Source organism: Aquarana catesbeiana, linkage group LG12 (genome assembly GCF_042186555.1).
Source record: "Aquarana catesbeiana isolate 2022-GZ linkage group LG12, ASM4218655v1, whole genome shotgun sequence".
Taxonomy (NCBI): Eukaryota; Metazoa; Chordata; class Amphibia; order Anura; family Ranidae; genus Aquarana; species Aquarana catesbeiana.
In genome coordinates, this window is record NC_133335.1 from 86292400 (window position 1) to 86313263 (window position 20864).

At 44.0% G+C, this 20864-nt stretch overlaps 1 protein-coding gene across 6 annotated transcripts in view; it reads right to left on the reverse strand.

Annotated features, from left to right (window-relative positions):
- Nucleotides 1–306: 306 nt before the first annotated feature.
- The window catches only part of LLGL2 (LLGL scribble cell polarity complex component 2), a 156489-nt gene continuing 135931 nt past the window's right edge, over nucleotides 307–20864 (reverse strand). For 5 of the 6 annotated variants that reach the window (XM_073608170.1, XM_073608168.1, XM_073608169.1 and 2 more), the window contains exons 23-26: nucleotides 18326–18376; nucleotides 16201–16243; nucleotides 1931–1992; nucleotides 307–792 (exon numbers count right to left, since the gene is read on the reverse strand). In XM_073608170.1, the coding sequence (XP_073464271.1) occupies nucleotides 788–792; nucleotides 1931–1992; nucleotides 16201–16243; nucleotides 18326–18376 (161 nt within the window). In that variant the 3' untranslated portion in view covers nucleotides 307–787. The remainder of the gene's footprint in view (nucleotides 793–1930; nucleotides 1993–16200; nucleotides 16244–18325; nucleotides 18377–20864) is intronic. The other variant, XM_073608171.1, reaches the window with a different exon arrangement.

Here is a 20864-nt window from a genome sequence, read left to right on the forward strand (position 1 = left end):
CATGTAGGAACAGAAAGAGGACCACATCAGTCTATTTGTTGTTCCTTCACTGGACAATCAGACTAGGGGTAAGGTGGTGGCCTAGATGTGTTGCATAACTGTGGGAGAAATAACTGGTCACCAAGCAGGCTGTACAGCCTGGTATGGCTGTGTGTAATCTCATGACTGGATAAACAGAAATACAAATACTTTGGTGGGTAAAACAGCAACTATATATGCATTTTTTTTTAAGCATTTAATCAATCACCTGCAATTTGATTTTTAATAAACGTATTTTCTAGGTAAAGAAAGTGAAATACCCATATGTAGCTGGAATGTATAATTTATTGGTGTGCAAGACAAACAAAATAATTACTTCCTACAAAAATAGATTGCATGGCAGCAAGATCACTGGAAAGCACAATAACCCAATAAATTTAAAGCACCCATCAGGGTGCTTTACACCACATTTTACAGTATAAAAACAGTACTCCTAAAATAATTCAAGCAGCTGAAAATACCTTAAAAAACATTATAAAAAAAACACAGTTTGGCCATTTTCCATTTCTACACACAAACTGTACAAGATGGGGAGTAAGGCAGTAAAATTTATAACTTATAAAATGATTTCCTGTAAAATCAGCTAAAATGAACATGTGCAGAATGGACATCGTATGGCCGCAAAGATTTCAAAGTCTGGAGAAAAATTAATGGGTCTTCCATCTCCGCTGACTTCAGATTAGTGTTTTGACAATGGGGGTGGGGGTGGGGGGGTGTAATGTCAGTATCAGCAGTCAGTATCCGCATCTCATTCTGTTTCACAGGGAAATAAAAAAAGAAGCCAAATTAAGACTAGTAAAAACCAAATCTCATCCTCATAAACACAAACTATAATTTTGTGCATCATAACACAGACTAAATTGTATTGAAAACCTTTTTACACATAAAACAATCCACTTGTAGGCATTTAAACTTTGTCTGCCTTGAATGCCCCATTAATGTATACCGGTCATTAAATTGAAGAGACAAAGCTAATCTAAAACCCAAATAGTAGATAAACTGCCACATTTACACCAGTGTGCTGCAATAACGCACATTTTCTTTGTTGTGGTAGTGTTCATTCTGAAATTCACCCCAGTGCAACTGTGTTGCTGTGCGCTGTACATGCCATTTGTGGTGCATATATGATTTGTGGCCTGCTGTGGTACCATATAAGCCCATTCAAATGACCAGGCTGCCTTGGCATATTGTGCATGTGTGCGACAAACTGGCCATATTGGTAATTTGTGAGAGAGAACTATAACCCTTCACTATCTTCTCTCAAACATATTGTGACAGTGACAAAAGTGTGTGATTAGGCAAAGTAAAAAAAAAAAAAAAAAAAAAAACGCAGTACATCTCTGCAATACACAAACAGCGCCACATGTTTGGTCTCTTTAGAAATGTTGCAATTACAGGCAAATGATGGTTGATCCAGCTGGAAATCCAGTGTGATCCTAACTTTCTGCAGCGAGCCAATGCTGCCCCTGCTCACCGAAACCCCCCAGCAGTGCTGTCTTCCTTGCTGGTCTACAGAAAAAGCTTTCCCCTCCCCTCATCTCCATACAAAAGGGGGAGGGGTGTTTTCTGGATCTACCAGGGAAGAACCCGGCAGGAGGGACATTACTGCTTAGGAATTCAGTGCAGCAGAGGTAGTTTCAGCTTGCTACAGGAAATTGGGTAACTTACCGGATTTCTGACAGGCTTTAATTTAAAAAAATTTCAGACACACACTTTAAATGTGTTCTACCCTTTGCAGCTATGGGACTGCATATGGCCAGTGACAGCTTATGTCTACCTGATGTTCCAAACTCTGTATGCAATATTGTTAAAAAATTATATTTTTTATTCATTCAGGGAATGAATGGCATTACCATATAGAACATGACAAATACAATTTAAGAGATTTCACCTGCTCCATTACTGAGACGACTTCCTACAGTGATGTGTCGAGAGTTTCTCTCACCGAAACTTCTGCAAAACAAGAAAACTAGTGTGAAGATCAGCAGAGCAAGTCAGAGACTGGAGAATATTCTATAATAGCTGAAGCCCCCATCAAGGACTTGAATTTGCCAAGGTCTAAAAGAATTAGTGCTAGTTCCAAGACAGAGAACAACTGTGCAGCATAAAGCACCCTGGATCTAGCACTGTCGCTCTAGGTGGCAGGCAAAAACAATGCACAGCAATGAATAGGAGCTACATATGCGCTAGCTGGCTTTACAGGATTGTTTTCAAGCAAGAACAAAGCATCCTAAATTGTAAGCTTCTTCCAGGGATATGAACTAATGTGTCAGCATTACATATAGGCATAAAATGCATACAAATTAGTACAATTTATAAAATTTCTATTTTTTCACTGAAACAGTAAGTAAACCTTTGGAACATTACTTGGAGTTTATTGAGGGACACGGGATTTCAAACACTGTTGGGTTATGCTCCTACCAACAGTGGCCAGCCCCAATAACCCTACTCCCAGCATGCCTCAGTTCTGTGGAAAGAGCATGACCAGACACAGCAGGGTGGGACCAGTGTCCTTGAATGAACTGGTAAGTGCAAAAATCCAATTTTTGTTCTCATTCATTGAGGGACACAGGAATTCAGAAACTATTGGGATGTCTAAACACAGTCCAACTGAGGGGTGGACAGCAGCAACAAAAATCTAACAGGCCCGCGAGAAAACTGAACTAGGGAGTGCTTACAGCTCAAAGAGCCTCCTGAAAGACCTTACACCTGAAGCTAGCACCAGATGAGGCCTGAGCAGCCAAAATGTTAAAACTTGAAGAACGTGTAAACAGAAGACCAGGTGGTAGCCGTGCAAATCTGGAAAATAGTAACCTGATGCTGAAAGCCCAAGAAACACTCACAGATCTAGTAGAGCTCTTGAAACAGGAAAGGGTGGAACCTGATCCTTAAGACCATACACATAAGTCATGATCTGTCTGAGCCATGAAGAACTGGTTGATCAAAAAGCTGGTTCCCCTTTACAAGGACCATCAGGGATGAAAAGTCAATATTTCTAATGAAAGCAGTGGCTGCAAGGTAGGCATGCACAGCATGAGCTACAACCAGGCAATGTAGGGAGATCTCCTTCCAATGAGCTGAACAGAGGGACAAAAGAACAATGTCCGGGTTAGAGTGAAAGGTCAAAACCACCTTAGGAAGGAGGCTTTAGGCCTTGACACCACGTTGTCCAGGTGTAAGACCAGAAAGGGTTCTTTACAGGAGAAAGCCACCAGCTCAAACACACGCCTCTGGCAACAAAAAATGCAACCTTCTGAGTGAGAGTGGAAAGGAGAATATCTCAATAGGTTATAAAGAAAGTTTTTCAAAAGCTGGGAGAACTACAGTATATTCAGATCCCATGGAGCCACATGAAAGACAACCTGTAAAAAGTCTTAAAGAGTAAGAAGATAGCGGTTCTCTCTTTTTTTTTTTTTTTTAATCAAACGAGAAGTTTATTGAGCATAAAAGTCAATACAGGTTATTAACAACAGGTTACAAAGTGCAATACGTTTCAATGTTATGTATAGTGTTCAGTTTACAGAGTTTTAGACATGTCATTATGGCTTAGATTCGAGTATCGAACATTGTCATGCATATATAAAGGGTAGGTTGTTTTGAAGGAAGAATGAGTCTAAGCAACAGCAATTTCCATTACGCAAATAGAAATCACAAAACGGGAAAAAAGAAAAAGAAAGGAAAAAAAAAAAGGGGGATACAATTGGCACTAGTCAGTGCATGTGGAGGGTTCATTTATCCACCTATCCCGTATCTTATGGTATTTGCCCGGGCAGCCACGGTGGGTGTACAAAACCTTCTTATAGGGGAGGGTGAGATTCATAGCCCTCTTCCATTGCTGCATGGTAGGGGGGGTAGGCCGAAGCCACAGTTGGGCTATCTGCATTCTGGCAGCAAAGAGTTTCCTGCAAGAATATTGATAGATATTTTGCCTCCTCTGAAACGGGGAGGAGGCCAAGCAAGCATTGACGTGGGCAAAGTGTTAGGGGGGAGCCCATGCAGTCGTGAAGGAATTTGACAATTTGTGACCAGTAGTGTTGAATAGATGGACAGGACCATATGAGGTGGTAGAAGGTACTGGGATTATCGCCAGGGCAAGCTGGATCAGTATCTGGCTTATATTTAAGGATTCGTGCAGGAGTAAGGTATGACCTATGGAGGATATAAAGTTGGGTGAGGCGGTCCGACAGTTTAGGAGACACCTTCGTGCTAGTCGACAGAATTTCTTCCCACTGCTCGTCATCTATTTCACCAGTGTCAGTCTCCCATTTGGTTCTCAAGTGTTGCGTAAGGGTGGTGGCAGAGGGTATAAGAAGACTATTGTACAGGTTAGATATCTTTCTTGGGGTCATCGCCTAGAGCTATGCCTGCGAAGGTCACTACTTCCAGGTTGGGAATGGAATCGTTAAATTGGGACTGGAGAGCGTGACGGACTTGGAGATAGTGGAAAAACATATGGTTGGGGAGAGCATATTCCTCCTTTAGGGTCTGGAATGTTTTAACCGCACTCCCAGATATAAGCTGGGAGAGGTAAATGACTTTATAAATAATCCACAGTTTATAATCTGGAATGGTCAATAATTCAGGGAGCTGGGGGTTATCCCAGAGTGGTGTGTGGACATGTATGGGAGGAGCCCCAACAGTGGTAAGAGCGCGCTGCCAAATTTTGCTGTGAGACGGGACACCCCCCTGTGTTTACAGAAAATTATCTGGAATGGATGGGCCACTACATCTGTCACAGATGTGCATACCAATGTGGAGTAACGAAGTTTATCATGATTATTTAAATAATATAAATGGGACAATTGGGAGGCCATGTAGTAAAATGTGAGATCAGGGGGGGCCGTTCCCCCAAGATGGGTGGGGCACTTCAGTGTCTGCCATGATAATTTGTGTCGGGAGGAGCTCCATATAAAAAAGGTATTGAGTATGGATTCCAGGGATCTGAATACGTGGGTCGGAATATGTAGGGGGGCATGCCAGAATAGATATAATAGTTTAGGGAGGAGGACCATTTTCACCAAATTAATGCGACCCATTACACCAAGAGAGAGCCTAGACCATATTTGTGTTTTACTTTTAAGGAGGGCATACATTGGTTCGATGTTGAGGCGCGCGTAGTCCGCGAGGGAGCGTGAGCACAGTATGCCGAGGTATTTGATCTGGTTGGTCCTAACCAATGAAAGAGTCGCCTGGGTATTTGTTGGGACAGAAATATCTATGGGGAGTATTTTGGATTTGGACCAATTTATTTGTAGTCCCGAGAAGGTCCCGAACTGTTGAATGAGTTGTAATGCTGCTGTTAAAGAGGGACCTGCGTCTGACAGATAGAGGAGCATATCATCGGCATATAAACTGATTACCTCTGTCAACTGACCCAAACGGAGACCCTTAATAATCGGGGTGAGACCTGATGGCGATGGCTAACGGCTCAACAGCCAGCGCGTACAGAAGAGGGGATAGGGGGCAGCCCTGTCATGTTCCTCTAGACAGTGAAAAGGGGGTGGACGTTTTACTGTTGACCTGGATCCGGGCGGTGGGGGCCTGGTAGAGGAGCTGGATCCACCTGATAAATCTGGGTCCGAATCCAAATCTGTGTAGACACTCCCACAGATAGCCCCACTCCACGGAGTCGAACGCCTTGGCGGCGTCGAGACTAACCACCACCCTGGAGCCAACATCATCATGTGTAGCTTGGAGGTTTGTGAATAGTCTCCTCAGGTTGAATGCTGTGCTCTTATTGGGCATAAAGCCTGTTTGGTCAGCATGGATGAGGCCAAGTATGGCTTTGTTAAGTCTTAGGGCAAGGATCTTGGCGAGGATTTTTACATCTAATTGGAGGAGAGATATCAGGCAATAAGATTCAGGGTAAAGAGGGTCTTTGCCTGGTTTTGGAATAAGGACAATTAATGCCTCATTCATAGTGCGTGGAAGTATGCCCGAGTCAAAGATGTGAGTATAAAGATTCTAATCTGGGTATAAGAACTTCTTGGAAGTGGGAGTAGAATTCCAACGGGAGCCCGTCAGAACCTGGGGTCTTTGACGCTGGCAAGTTTGCGATAGCCTCCCCAATACACTCCTCGGTGATGGGTGCCTCAAGGAGATCTACTTGAGAGGCCGTGAGAGTGGGGAAGTCAATATTATGCAGCAGGTGGCGCAACTCCTCTAGGGGACGATCAGTTTTAGAGGTGTAAAGATCAGTGTAAAATATTTGGAACTCGTGGGCTACTTGGTCAGGGTCTGTGATCACGACTCCATCTTGCGAGTGAAGCCGGACCACAACAGGGGGTGTATGATCAAGGTGAGCCATATAAGCGAGAATTCTACCCGCCCGCTCTCCATGCTCGAACGTCCTCTGTTTACTAAAAAATATGTCCTTTTTTGCTTTTTCATAGTGTAGGTGGTCTGTGAGCCTGGATTGTAAGCGAAGTTGAGCTGAGTTAGAGGGTGTGGGATCTGCGAGAAAATTACGTTCAAGGGAATTTAAGTGTTCCTCGGCTTGCTGGAGGATAATTTTGGAAGAGGCCTTATGTCGATTTATGTGTGTGGAGGGAATCAGGCAGGCATGAGATTTGAATGCCTCCCATATCGTCCTGGTCGAGGCCGAACCCTGATTGGACTGAAAGAAGTGAGACCACTCACACTGTATAATCTCAGTATCCGTGAGGATAGTGAGCCAGAATGGGTTCAGCCTCCACCGGCGGGGTGGAGGGCAGTCGCAGAGTGATCCAGTAGGGTGAATGGTCCAAAAGGACCCTCACACCGAATCCTACTGCGAGGAGCTCTGGGATCAGGGCTGGAGTAAGCATTATCATGTCTATGCGAGACATTGCGGACTGCGAGGGCGTAAAGCAGGAGTATGCGGGTGTGTTAGGGTGTTTAAATCCCCATGTGTCGGTCAAGGCAAATTCTGATAGGAATCTACCGAACCTAGTCAGGGTCGGTCTGTCCGGTGGCGTTTCTGATGAGTGAAGTCTGTCCAGCCGAGGGTCAATCACTGTATTAAAATCGCCCAACCACACAGCCGGCACTGTCGAGTGTTCAGTCATAAAGGGCAACCCCTCTTTGAGAATAGCAAACTGGAATGGTGGGGGTATGTAAAAGGCCAACAAAAGAATCTCGAGCCCCCCCACTGTGGCATGCAAGAAGAGGAACCTTCCCTGCTGGTCCGACCTCAAACCGTGGAGCTGGAATTGGGCCGTTTTAGCAATTAGGATAGCAATCCCCCTGGAGTTGTTGGTAAATGGGGCCTGATACATCCAGCCCACCCAAGGTTTTTTTGAGCGCCAGCTGCATTTGCCCTGTTACATGAGTCTCCACAAGCACCGAGATGTCTGCTCGCATGCGTTTGAGGTGGGACAGTGCAGCAAGTCGCTTGGATCTGTCTCGCAGTCCCCGCACGTTCCACGTGACAATTTTTAAGGAGGCCATCCCAGCGTTGACAGCGGTTGTATACTCAGTCGGACCAGCATGAAAAGACCCACAGACACACGCATCATACAAAAGACCAATACATATAGTAGTGCAGATTGAGACACAAAGCCCATAAAGTGTAATATGATGGGTCCCCGCAAACAGGCAAGACGGGGCCGCGTGGCGACTACTACCAATCCGCGGGGAGCCATGCAAATAAATATCCCAAACGATCCTGACAATGTCGAACATTGCATAAGCATTTTAATATGACAGGTTGCACTATGCAGATATATATGCAGAAAACAAATTAAAAAAATGAACTAACAAAACAAATAAAACCAGAACTTTGCCAACTCTGGACCAGCGCGGCAAGGCAAACTCATAGCAACCCTCCACGGCCGTGGGGGCTGCAGCTGGCCAGGGAAACATTTCTTTTTGCGACTGCAAGGGGGAACCTGATCCGTTCGACGTGGGAGAAATGATGCATCTGGGGGAAGCAGAAAGAGGGTCGGGTATCTCCCTGGGCGTCGCTGAGGGCGAACAATAGTCAACAGAAGAGCACAGCGGTGCTAAACAATTAAGCATCTGGACTTGCGGAGGGGGAGTGGGGAGTTAATTGAGCCCGGCTGGGTAGATGGCTCTGCTGCGGGGCCAAGTAGCTTTACAGGTAGCAAGGATGGCGTTGCATGGATAACTTATTGGGTAAGAGGGGAGAGATAAACAGTATGTAAGGAAGTCCGTTAGGGTGACATACGCCAGGATGTAAAGAGGGGGAAAGTAAGGGTAGTCAGACTCACTGTTCTGGTGGCGTAAGTCCTCGGTTTGGAGTCAAGAGTTTCATCTAGGTGTGGGTCAACAGGGCGGTAGAGCGTGATGCAGACTACTATGGTGCCGGGCCAGCAGCAGCGCGATGTTCCAGCCAAGGGATAACCGCCGAGGGATCCTCAAAGAAATAGGCCTTTCCGTCTCGGATCACACGGAGGCGTGCTAGAAACAGCATTGCGTAGGTTAGGTGGTGGTTTCGCAGTTGTCGCTTGGCCTCTGAAAATTGCGCCCGCTTCTTCTGAACTTCTGCGGAGAAGTCAGGGAATACTGCGATGTGGGCTTCTCCGAAGGGTATGTTCCCTTTCTCACACGTGAGACGGAGGATAGTGTCCCTGTCGCGGTAGTTGAGAAGCTTTGCGATGAAGGGTCTCGGGGGAGCTCCGGAGGGTGGGGGCCGCTCTGCCAGCCGATGCGCGTGCTCCACCACAAAAGTGAAGGAGAAGGCCTCTCTGCCGAAGGTGGTGATTAGGAGGTTCTCTAAAAATGTAGGGGGATCAGAGCCTTCCGACCTTTCCGGTAGCCCCACAAACCGGAGGTTGCAGCGGCTTAGCCTGTTCTCCATGTCGTCTTGTCTACTCAGGACTGTGTTGAGCTGGTATTGTAACCTCTCTGTGGTGACCTGTAATGGAGGTATTTAGTCTTCCGCCTGCCCGAGCCTGCGTTCTGCTTCGGTCACTCTCTCTCTTAGTTTATGGATATCTTGGCGAATTAGGGAGATATCGACTTTGACTTCCTCTATCTTAGATGTAAGGGTCGTTTGGCAGAGGGATACTGCTTCCAGGATTCGGGCCGTATCTCCCGACTGCGTAGTCTCTTCCCCTGCGGCTGGAGTGGCGCCATCTTCACTCACAGGGTCCTGCTCCTCGTGGCGGTATTTATCCAGCTTTCCAGTTGTTCCCGTGGTTCTTTTGGGTGGCGACATGGTCCCGGGAGTAGTCACAGGTATCCGAGGCAGGTATTGTCGGTTTTAGGGGTGATTTGGCCCCGGAGGATAAAGTTGGAGGATAAGTTTGGCAGGAGCTCTCACACCACGCTCCTTACTCCATGCAGCTTCAGGCCACGCCCCCCAAGATAGCGGTTCTCTGGATCGCAAACACCAAGATGGATCTCTTGACAGTACTCACGACCAAATGCTGATTCAGGCCCATTTACAGAAAGGCCAGGATTCATCACATGGAGAACTTTCTGGGATGAAAGTTTATTCCTGTGCACCAAGTGAAGTAGGCTTTCCATGGTAGACTTTTGCAAGAAGTAGAATTCCTAGCTTTTAGCATCATGGGAATTGCTGATTCAGAGATGCCTCTGTCCCTCAAGACCTAGGCTTCAACAGCTATGCCATTAAAGCCAGTGACCCTAAAACTGGATGGTAAGCCAATGCCTGGGACAGAACATTTGGACAAATCCACGGAGCACCAGCCAGGAGACTGATCAGATCAAAATGAGAGTCTGCCTGCCAAATTGTTCTCATCTGAGATGTAAATGACAGACAAGTCTAGAACATGCAGTTCTGCCTAGGACAAAATCCTAAAGCTCATGGTGTGGCAAGGCTTGTGGTTCCTCTCCGAGAGCTGATGTATGGCAGAACTAAAGTTTTGACTGAATTCCGATCAGAAGACCATCCAGTCTGGATGTCCAGTGTTGTAGAGATAAACCAAACTAGCCAAAGTTTGAGAATGTTCATTAGGGAGGCAGGATTCCTCCAAAGTCTAAGTCCTTTGCACTGGCATGGTGTCCATGACTGCTCTCCAGACCCACAGGCTGGCATCTAACATAAGGATCTTCCTAGACATCACAGAATGGACTTCCGACTCCAAAACAGGGTTCCTAAGCCACCAAGCAGGGGACAACCTGGTCTTCAGCAACAGGTGAATTGATGACAGGATGTGGAGTTGTAGGGGTCTCATTTGGATCTAGGCAAATAGGACAGCCTTGAAGGAGGCTACCATCAGTCCCAGAACTCTCACTGAGAAGTGAAAAGTCTGAGCATGGGTGCAGAAATTGAGATTTTTTTTTCCTGGGGAAAAAAAACTCTTGGCTTCAATCATGTTTAGGCCAAGACCCAGATATAGTAAGCAATATGTCACTTCCAACAGGATCATCAGAAGGTTCCGGACTCTGAAGCTCTGAGCTGTTTGAACCACATTGTGGACTTTTCCTCCAACAGAACCTTGCTCAGTTATCCCACAATTGGGATGCCCTGAGAATGTAGCAATGGGAGCACAGGGGCCAGTACGTTGGTGAACTGGAAGTGCTGGGGGCTCACAGCAAAGGGAATAAAAGGGGGGAGATGAAAGTATGCATCCTTGATCCACAGAGGTCAGAGTTTCCCTGTTGGAGAGAGACGATGACAAACGTTGTGATTCCATGCAGAATTTCTAGGCCAGAATGAAAACAATTTTGGGCCTTGAGATCCAATATCTAGAAAGTCTTTCCAGTATTTGAAACTAGAGGATCAGCCTTTTTTTTCTACCAGTACCATTTTGCAGCCTTAGGAGTAAAAAACAAAAAACTGAGTGGCATGCACTGCATTAATACAAGTCAAAACGGTCTCTGGCATGTGAAGCCCACAAGCATCCTGGTTCCGGGATACGGTGCTGCTGAGCGAAAAGCATGCACCGCCCGTTCTCCCCCTGATCTCACGCATGCGCATTGAGTCATTCTCGCAGCGCCATCAACTACTAGGTTGCCATCACAACGGGCGGCGGCGGAAGTGCCCGCCCCGTTGTGATGGCAACGAAGCCCTCAGCGCTGCCCACTGACTCCTGGGAAATGACGACAAACATCTCCCAGGAGCAGTAGCGAGCGGAAGCACCGAGGGAAGTGACGTAAGGAGCCTAGGAGAGGAAGATTTCAAGGGACCACATAGCAACAGGCATTAGGAGGTGAGTAAAAAATAAAAAATGTCCAAATGTTTTTTTTTATATTATTTCATGCACAGTAATGCTTTTTTTTTTTTTTTTTGGGTGGAACGCCACTTTAAAGACTTTGAGTCAGAGTCTCAGCCGATAGCTCAAAGCCCAGGGCAAATAAGACAATCTGCAGAAGAGGCCACTGGAGCTCAGCACTCACTCCCAACTGTTTCAACCATTTCTGTAGTAACACTGGCAGTACTAAAATATCTGAAAGGCGTCCAGTGGTGCAAATTACAGGGTAGCTTCCGATGCTCAGACTGATTAACCAACTCAACAGTTGGTGAGTCTTAACAGACAGGGCAAGCGCTGAGGCAATGCCACAGCAACTAACTTTTACTATTACAGAATGTCTGGAAAGTGAAACGAGCGGATCCATATTAGCCTGAACTGAGACCAGGCAATTATCAAGGCATCCAAAGTCAGCACTAGAGAATTCTTGGTCCTGGCCACACATTTCAGTGGTTTGTTCTTGAATCAAGAGGATAGAAAGCCTATGTTTGACAAATCAGATTGAAGAGGTCTGGGTGTAGGCCCCACTCCCCTTGATCCAGGCAGTGGCAACTGAGGTAGTCCGCTTTCGAGCTGTCTACTCCTGGGTTGTAGAATGCAGAGATTGCTGGGCAGTGAATTACTACTAATGCTCTGAACTCCAGGATTTCGAGGGACTGGTACACACTTTCCAGTGATGAGGGAGGAAAAACATCCCTATTGTTAAGGCCGAGTTGGAGATCCACTAAGTTAGGGAATTCCTTGTTTGGCTGCATAGTACCATGGGTAGATCAAAAGAGGGGGCATGCTTGCTCCAGGTTGAAAAGATGTTGTGCATGGAGAATCTCATTGTGGGATATCTCTTTGACCATGAGCATGAGCTCTGAGTGAGGGAATTTTTTTCTCTGGAAAAGAACCTTGATTGGAATATTTCCAGGAACAGACCCAAGTATCCTAGACAAAGAGAGCAGACATCTGAAAATTGATCACCCAGTCAAAAGCCTGGAGCATCTGACTTGCCCTGTGGACATTTGCAGACAGCTGGAAAGGAGAGGAGTCTTTTAGGAGAAGGTGGTCTAGATAACCTGTAACCTGAGCCTTAAGAAGGGCAAGACTGTGCTAGGATCTTGTGGTATACCCTGGATCCACTGGAAATGACTGTCTGCCACTGCAGGGCATGGAAAGCGTTGATGGCATGGATAAATGGGAATATGCAGATAGGCATCTTGATTGTATACAGACTCCAGGTATTCCTCTTGTCCCAGAAAGGCAATAATTGATCTAGTGAATTTTGTGCAAATAATTTGGAATTTGAAGGTATTTTAAATGGATAAGTTTACCTTTTAATAAATAAATGCCCATGCATGAATTTTGCCTGAAGGAAACCCAATAAGGCTTACCTATAGGTACTGTAAATCTATACATGCACCGTTTTGGAGATATTTACCCAGAGAGTGGCAAACTATAAGAGCCACCCCAAGTCTTGCGCCAAGCCTTTGTGTTCCAAGTCTGACACTGAAGGGAAGGGCTGAACTTAGGTTTTGAATCTGAAGTCTGGGTAGAGCTGTTAGGTGCTCTGTGGTTTGGGGGGGGTTATGGAATTTTCCACAGTCAAAAGTAAAACCTTTCTTCCTGTGACATCCTTGATGAATTAGTCAAGTGCCTCACCAAAAAAAAAAAAAAAAAAAAAAAAAAAAAAACCCACACACAACACAAAACACACAAAAAAAAAACAAAACAAAAAAAACCACACAAAAAAAAAAAAAAAAAAAAAAAAAAAACCTCCCCCAAAAAACACAAAAAAAACAAAACAAAAAAAACCCCCATACATCTAAGGCACTTTCCTCTGGCAATTTCAGCTGTCCAATCTTTTAGACACCAGACTTGGCATATGTGAATGGAATTAAAGCCATTCTGGAAATTTGTGACATCATATGTTCTAGTGTGAAAATATAAAGTGCAGCACTAAGAATACAATTCAAAATAATGCAAATGTGAATATAGCATATAATAAGTGCAGATGTGCAAAAGTAGCTATGACTACTATACAATAATGATTTCATATGTGACCAACACAATATATAGTCACACACGTTATATTATAAAGTGCAATAACATATAAAGTGCCAAATAATAAATCAACAGTGCGAATGTGAAAAAGTTCAGTAATGGCTGGAATTTAATCAAAAAGATCCAACGTGAGATATGAAGTCTGGATCAAATGCTTGGCCGCGTTATACCAGTCACCACAGTGAGGAAAAAGGCTTACCAGAAAGCCAGTGACCACCCTTATTCAGGGGGGGTCACAAAGCGCTTGTTGGATCAGGGATCCCATGAAAGGATTTCCAGATGTCCTGAGCGTCTCCCACCAGAAGCCACCACAGACCCCGGGCGATGACCAGTCCAGACCAGATATCCCCAATACCAGGAAGTGCAGATCTCCTTTAGCTGACTAAAGCAGGTTTCTGTGTCTGTTTATAGCCAAACGATACGATAATAAGGCCCTAGATTCCCTTATAGTAGAAGTTAGTAATAGAGATCGTTAGGAACTGTTGGGCGGTAAATCTCCCTGAGGGAATAATACAGAGGATTATGGTTTGGCCTTTTTCACAACATTCTCTAGCCAACACTGGGCTATTAAGAGGGTTATTAAAAGGCATTGGCCGATTATTAAGAATGATTGGGTTTTAGGCCCTTTATTGTCTGATAAACCCCATGTTATCTTTAGGGGCGCTTCTAATTTAAGGAACACAATAGCACCTAATGTTCCTGACCCGACCACTAGACCCACTTTCTTTGGTGACCTAAAGGGGTATTACTTATGCGGGAAGTGTCAGGCCTGCAAAATTAATATCCATCAAGGTAGAAGGATTACTGAATTCATCAAAAAAAAAAAAAAAAAAAAAAAAAAAAAAAACCAAACAAACAGACACAGAAACCTGAATAAGGGTGGTCGCTGGCTTTCTGGTAAGCCTTTTTCCTCACTGTGGTGACGGGCGTCACGCTGTCAACCATTTGATCCAGGCTTCATGTCTCACGTGGGATCTTTTTCCATTAAATTCCAGTCATTAATTAACTTTTCACATTCGCACTGTTGAATGATTTATTATTTGGCACTTTATATGTTACTGCACTTTATAATATAACGTGTGTATCCATCTATTGTGTTGGTCACATATGAAACCATTATTGTATAGTAGTCATAGCTACTTTTGCACATCTGCACTTTACAGTTCTTATATATGCTATATTCACATTTGAATTATTTTGAATTGTATTTTTAGCGCTGCACTTTATATTTTCACATTTTGACTTGGTGCCCAATATCTAAGTTATAGTGTTCAGCTGTTTGTTTAATTTTTACTGAGCGCGGATATTATATTTTACACTTAATCATATGTTCTAGGGAAGGGGTCTCAAACTGGCAGCCCTATAGCTGTTGCGAAACCACAAGTCCCATGAGGCATTGCAAGCATGGCTACCACAGGCAAAGGCATGATGGGACTTGTAGTTTCGCAACAGCTGGAGGGCCGCCAGTTTTAGACCCCTGTTAGAGTATCCACACAAGAGAGCAGAGCAGATGGTAACTGCTGTAATTGTTCTGTTAAAGCATGGTCCTGGAATATAGGATCATGTTTAGGGTTGCACAGATACCATTTTTTTTTTTTTTATCGGCGACTACAAGTATCGATACTTTTTTGTCAAGTACTCGCCGATACAAAGTACTGAAACTTTGCAGTGCAATTTGCATCCATACAAAATAAATGGGCGCAAATCGCACACATAGTATCGAGTTCCATTCCTGTCCGAATTGGATGCGATTTCCCCACCACTCCTGTGTGAACCCAGGCTTGTCAAAGAATTGTTAGCCTGGGTTCACACAGGAGTAGTGCGGGAAACCAAATGTGATTTGGATAGGAAGTCGAATCGCATGCAATTCTTTGCAGTGCGATTTACGCCCACTCCATTTTGTATGGACGCAAATCGCACCGCAAAGTATTGGTTTTGGTATCTGGAGCATTTTCACAAGTACTACTGAAAATACTTGGTATTGGCACTGATACTAGTATCGGAACATCCCTAATCATGTTGCTTGTGTACTGCCCTAGTCCAGTTTGCCATACTGAAATTGCAGCGAGAGCTGGTTGCAGGGCTGGGCCTGCAAGAGTAAAGATAACTTTTAGGAGCATCTCAAACTTTCTATCTGCAGAACCATTCAATGAAGGTACATCTTCAATTGGTACAGTGAGATTTTATTTTTTTTTCCCCTAAGACTGAGGTGGTAAGATCAAGTAAATGACCAGACCACTTTTAAGTGAACGCCTTTTCCACTGGAAAGAATTCAAATATTTATTTTTTGGAGAAGTGAAAATCTCTTCCTGGAGTGATTCAATCGTTATATATACTGGAGATTCTATTTGTTCGTGAACAGGAAATGTTTTTACAGGTCTTTGTACCCAAAAATCATGGCGATACAGAGGAGAATCAAGTTCTACAATGCCGAGGCTTTTGTGCACAGCTGCCATGAGCTTATCCACATTAGCAAGCATGTTGTGTGAAGCTTCTGCTTCAAATGTAAAAAAAACAAGCGTGGGGGTGAAAAATCGTCTGCAGCTTCTTCTAACACTGCTTCTATATTCTCATTAACTTCTGTGTCTGTCTGGTTTAGGCCAGGCATATTGTAATCTGACTCAGGTAGAGGACAGAAGTGATGGGGAAGGGGATTGGCATTTTGCAGCCCTGGACAAAAGGCTGTATTAAAGCCATCGGATATTGCCAGAGGAATTGACAGATGCAGAAAATTCTGCTTTTGTCCAGTAGGCTGCTTGTTGAGTGCCCGAGCTAAAACCGGATGCAGAGACCAGTGTTAAAATCTGTTCCTGCTCTGGTGCAAGGGAAGCATAACAACTCTTGAGGTCAAGTATTGTGCGGGCCTATAAGCCAGGGTCTATAAATACTTTAAGATCAAGATAATCCTTTTAATGCAAATATCATACATATATTGTATATACTGGCTACTTACGTTCTTGAACCTTCCAGAGTACTCTGGATCTCTTTTAGAGTCTCTGAAAAGAGAACAAAGTCAGTGCATACGCTTCTATAACTACCTGGCATGCATGATCTACAGTTACAGCAATGCTGGGTGTGATAGACAAGTGGTCAGCAACAAGGTCACTCCTGGACCGCGCAAGGTACATCGGTGTATATGAAATAGTAAGTCTACACTAACACAAATCCAAAAACTGCATTGTCATTTTAGTGAAACCACCCCCAATGCAAATACATCCAATTATGATTCTAGTGTCAAAATGTTGATACCTAGAACTGTTTCCATGGAGCAAGCAATTAGTTCTGCCAGATTTTAAAGGAGAAGTAATGGCCACAAGAAGTCTTTTCACAACAGTTTCTTTAACCACTTGCCGACCGCCGATGTACGTCCTAAGTTTGGCGGCGGATATTGTTGTTATGGCAGCATCTAGCTGCCATAACCCCAGTATTCCCATTTGCGTGCGGCGGTCGGCTTTCGAATAAAAGTGGTCTCTGCGGCGGATTCGCAGTGAGATCACTTATCGGTGGCGGGAGAGGGCCCCCCACGATCCGGTGCCCTCCGCAGCTTACTGGAGCCGTCGGTAGCGGCAGAGGCGATCACATCTGTCCCCTTGTTGTGCCTGGAGACAAGTGAGGGGAAGATGGCTCCCACTCGTCTCCATGACACTGCAGGCCGGAAGCAACGTCAAAACGTCACTTCCGCCCATACGTCTTAAAAGGCACATTTTTTTTTTAAATGACTTTTTTTTTTTTTTTAATTGCATTTTAGTGTAAATGACAGATATGAGGTCTTTGTGACCCCAGATCTCATATTTAAGAGGTCCTGTCGTGCTTTTTTCTATTATAAGGGATGTTTACATTACTTGTAATAGAAATAAAAGTGACACAATTTTTTTAAAAAAAAAACAGTGTAAAAATAATCATAAAATAAAAAAAAATGTTTGTTTTTTTTTTTAAACCCCCCCCCCGTCCCGACGAGCTCGCGCGCAGAAGTGAACGCATACGTATATGATAACGGTGTTCAAACCACACATGTGAGGTATTGCCGCAATCGTTCGAGCGAGAGCAATAATTCTAGCCCAAGACCTCCTCTGTAACGCAAAACAGGCAACCTGTAGAATTTTTTAAACGTCGCCTATGGAGATTTTTGAGGGTAAAAGTTTGACGCAATTCCACGAGCGGGCGCAATTTTGAAGCGTGACATGTTGGGCATCAATTTACTCGGCGTAACATTACCTTTCACAATATAAAAAAAAAAATTGGGCTAGCTTTACTGTTGTCTTACTTTATTCAAAAAAGTGATTTTTTTCCAAAAAAAGCGCGCTTGTAAGACCGCTGCGCAAATGCGGTGTGAAAAAAAGTATTGCAATGACCGCCATTTTATTCTCTAGGGTGTTAGAAAAAAAAACAATATATAATCTTTGGGGGTTCTAAGTAATTTTCTAGCAACAAAAAAAAAATAAAAAATAACTGTTTTAAACATGTAAACACCTAAATTCCAAAACGAGGCTGGTCCTTAAGTGGTTAAGGCTACATGGAGCACAGCTCTGACCATCTGATCTTAAGCAACTTTAGGCGGCACAGTTGTGTAGTGAGTAGCACTCTTGTCTAGCAGTAAAAAGGGTCACTGGTTCAAATCCCAACCACGACACCACCTGCCTGGAGTTTGCATGTTCTCCCTGTGCCTGCGTGGGTTTCCTCCGGGTGCTCCGGTTTCCTCCCACACTCCAAAGACATGCTGGTAGGTTCATTGTCTTCTGTCCAAAATTGGCCCTAGTATATGAATGTGAGTTGGGGACCTTGGATTGTGGGCTCCTAGAGGGTAGGGACCGATGTGAGTGTGCGATGTATGTGTGCAGCACTGCATAAATTAACGGTGCTATATGGGTACCTTAAATAAATAATATATAATAGAGGCATATCTTAATGAGACACCATGTACAGCGATAGGGACCATTGTAGACACGCAACCCTCACTCACTCAGGTTGACCTGGATGGACTGGTGTCTTTATTCAGCCTAACTATGTTTAGACACCCAGGAATAATGGGGCCCTGGGACACCTACAGTTCTGTCATGAGGCATATGAAAGATACTTACTCTCATCATTCAGCAATGCATGTTCCATCAGTGGTCCTCTGACCCTGTGTGCTGACAAGCATGAAAAGTTATTTACTACCCAAGCTTAACATAGTAGCCTGCACATAAAAACAGTGTGTTCGATTGACAAATGCATTTAATTTTGTCTAGTGTACGTAGATCGTATTATCTGCTATATTACATGTATTTTTTAACAATGTAATGTCTGCTAAAAGCTATCTCTTTCATCAAACAAGGTGAGAGGCCAAGATGGACTACGATTTATCTCATATTTTAGGCTTTTTCTTACCCTCTGAAGACACTGCTGACATTGTTTGGAAGCTATAAATTCTGCTTATGTCTATTTAACCACTTGCCGACCAGGCTTTTTCAGTTTTTTTTTTTATTATTACAAGTTTAAAATCAGTATTATTTTCTAGAAACCTACTTATAACCCCTAAACAAAATACATTTTTTTTTTTTTTTTTTTAGCTGAGACCCCAAGAATAAAATGGTGATCTTGGCAGCGATTTTCCAAACGCAATTTTGAAAGAAATACACTTTAAACCACTTAAAGACCATCCGCCGCAGTTGTACCGCGGCAGGTTGGCTCTATTACGCAAATCGCCATCATTGTAGGTCGCTTCGTGTGATATAGCAGGCCATACGTGTGGCCGGCGGGCGCGATGTCCACTGGCCACCCGCTATCACTCCACACAGAGGCAGAACGGGGATCAGCCAGTGTAAACATGGTGGATCCCCATTTCGACAGGGGAGCCGAGAGTTATCATTTGTTCCTAGTGATTAGGAACAGCGGTCTCTCTCCTCCTCCAGTTAGCCCAGACCCCATACAGTTAGAAACCCCTAATAGGGAACACATTTTGATCGCCCTGGTGTTAACCCCTTCCCTGTCAGTGACATTTATACAGTAATCGGTGCATTTTTATAGCACTGATGGCTGTATAAATGTCACTGGTTCCAAAAAAAAAAAAAAAGTGTCAAAGTGTACGATCTGCCCGCCGCAATGTCGGGTACAGCGTCATACAACCGTGCAATTGTCATTTAAAGCGACGCAGTGCCGTGTCGCAAAAAAATGGGCTGGTCATTAAGGGGGTAAATCCTTCCGGTCCTTAAGTGGTTAAAAAACAAAAATATTATACACAATATTTAACCTAATTTTTTGTATGTTTTCAAACCGTCCCTTTCATTTTTTTTATCACTTTTATTCCTATTACAAGTAATGTACACAGCCCTTGTAATAGAAATGAGGATAGGGGGGTCAAAAAGATCCCAAATCTCTTCTTTACCTTTAAAAGCAAAAAGATTAAAAATATTAAAAAATAAAAAAGGATTTTTTTCTGTTTGCGCTTTTGCTTTAAAAAAAAAAAAAAAAAAAAATTACTTGCGGCCAAGGCCGGACATGACGTCCTGACATTGCTCCAATCCTCCAAGGCCATAGAGTAGATCAAAGAGTATCTACTCTTTGATAATCTATGGGAGCAGCCAGCCGCACTGTTGGATTGTTTCTCGGGAGAACGGACGTCCCCTCCCGCTGCTATGGAAACCTTTCCAGCGGCTTAGGAGCCGCTGGAATGGTTTCATGAGATAGCCAGCCGCAAGAAAAACGTTACCAGGGTTATGATTGATATCTTCAGCCATAATCTTCGTAAACCACTTGCAAACCGCCACACACACACACACACACACACACACATATATAGCGGTCGGAAAGTGGTTAATGCTAGAAGTGCAATAAAGCTTTCTGTAGACTGTAGCAATTTGAAATGCTGTGCTAACTCACGGTCGATACAAAAACCCCCATTTAAAAGTGGTTGTAAACCCAGTTACACCACTTGTACCTACAGGTAAGCTTATAAGGCTTACCTGTAGGTACTGTAAATACTGCATGGTTTAGGAGACATTTACCATATACACTTGCGCCGACATTATGAGCGCATGCGCACTGAAGAAACGTCTCGATCGTGCCGTTTCTAAAGGGCCTGTGCCATGACCGTGGCTCCCTGACGTCATCGCGGCTCTGGCCAATCAACGCCAGAGCCCGCAAACACGGAAATAACTCTAGGAAACATGTCGCCGGCTTAGAGCTTCGATCTAAAGGTAAGTATTTCATAATAAGCTAGTATGCGATGCATACTAGCTCATTATGCCTTTGTTTTAAAGGGTTCCCCCCCGCCCCCAGAGTTTACAACCACTTTAACCACTTCAATACAGGGCACTCCCCCCCCCTTCATGCCCAGGACAATTTTTAGCTTTCAGTGCTGTCACACTTTGAATGACAATTGCGTGGTCATGCAACACTGTACCCAAACTAAAAATGTAATTATTTTCTTCCCACAGACAGAGCTTTCTTTTGATGGTACTTGATCACCACTGGGTTTTTTATTTTTTGCTAAACTAAAAAAAAAAAAAAAAAAAGTTTTTGTTCGTTACAAAAAAAAATTCTTCTTCACTGATGGGCACTAATAGGCAAGCACTGATGAGGTACCGACAGTCATTACTGATAAGCACTGATTGGCATCTGTTTAGAGCACCGACGGGC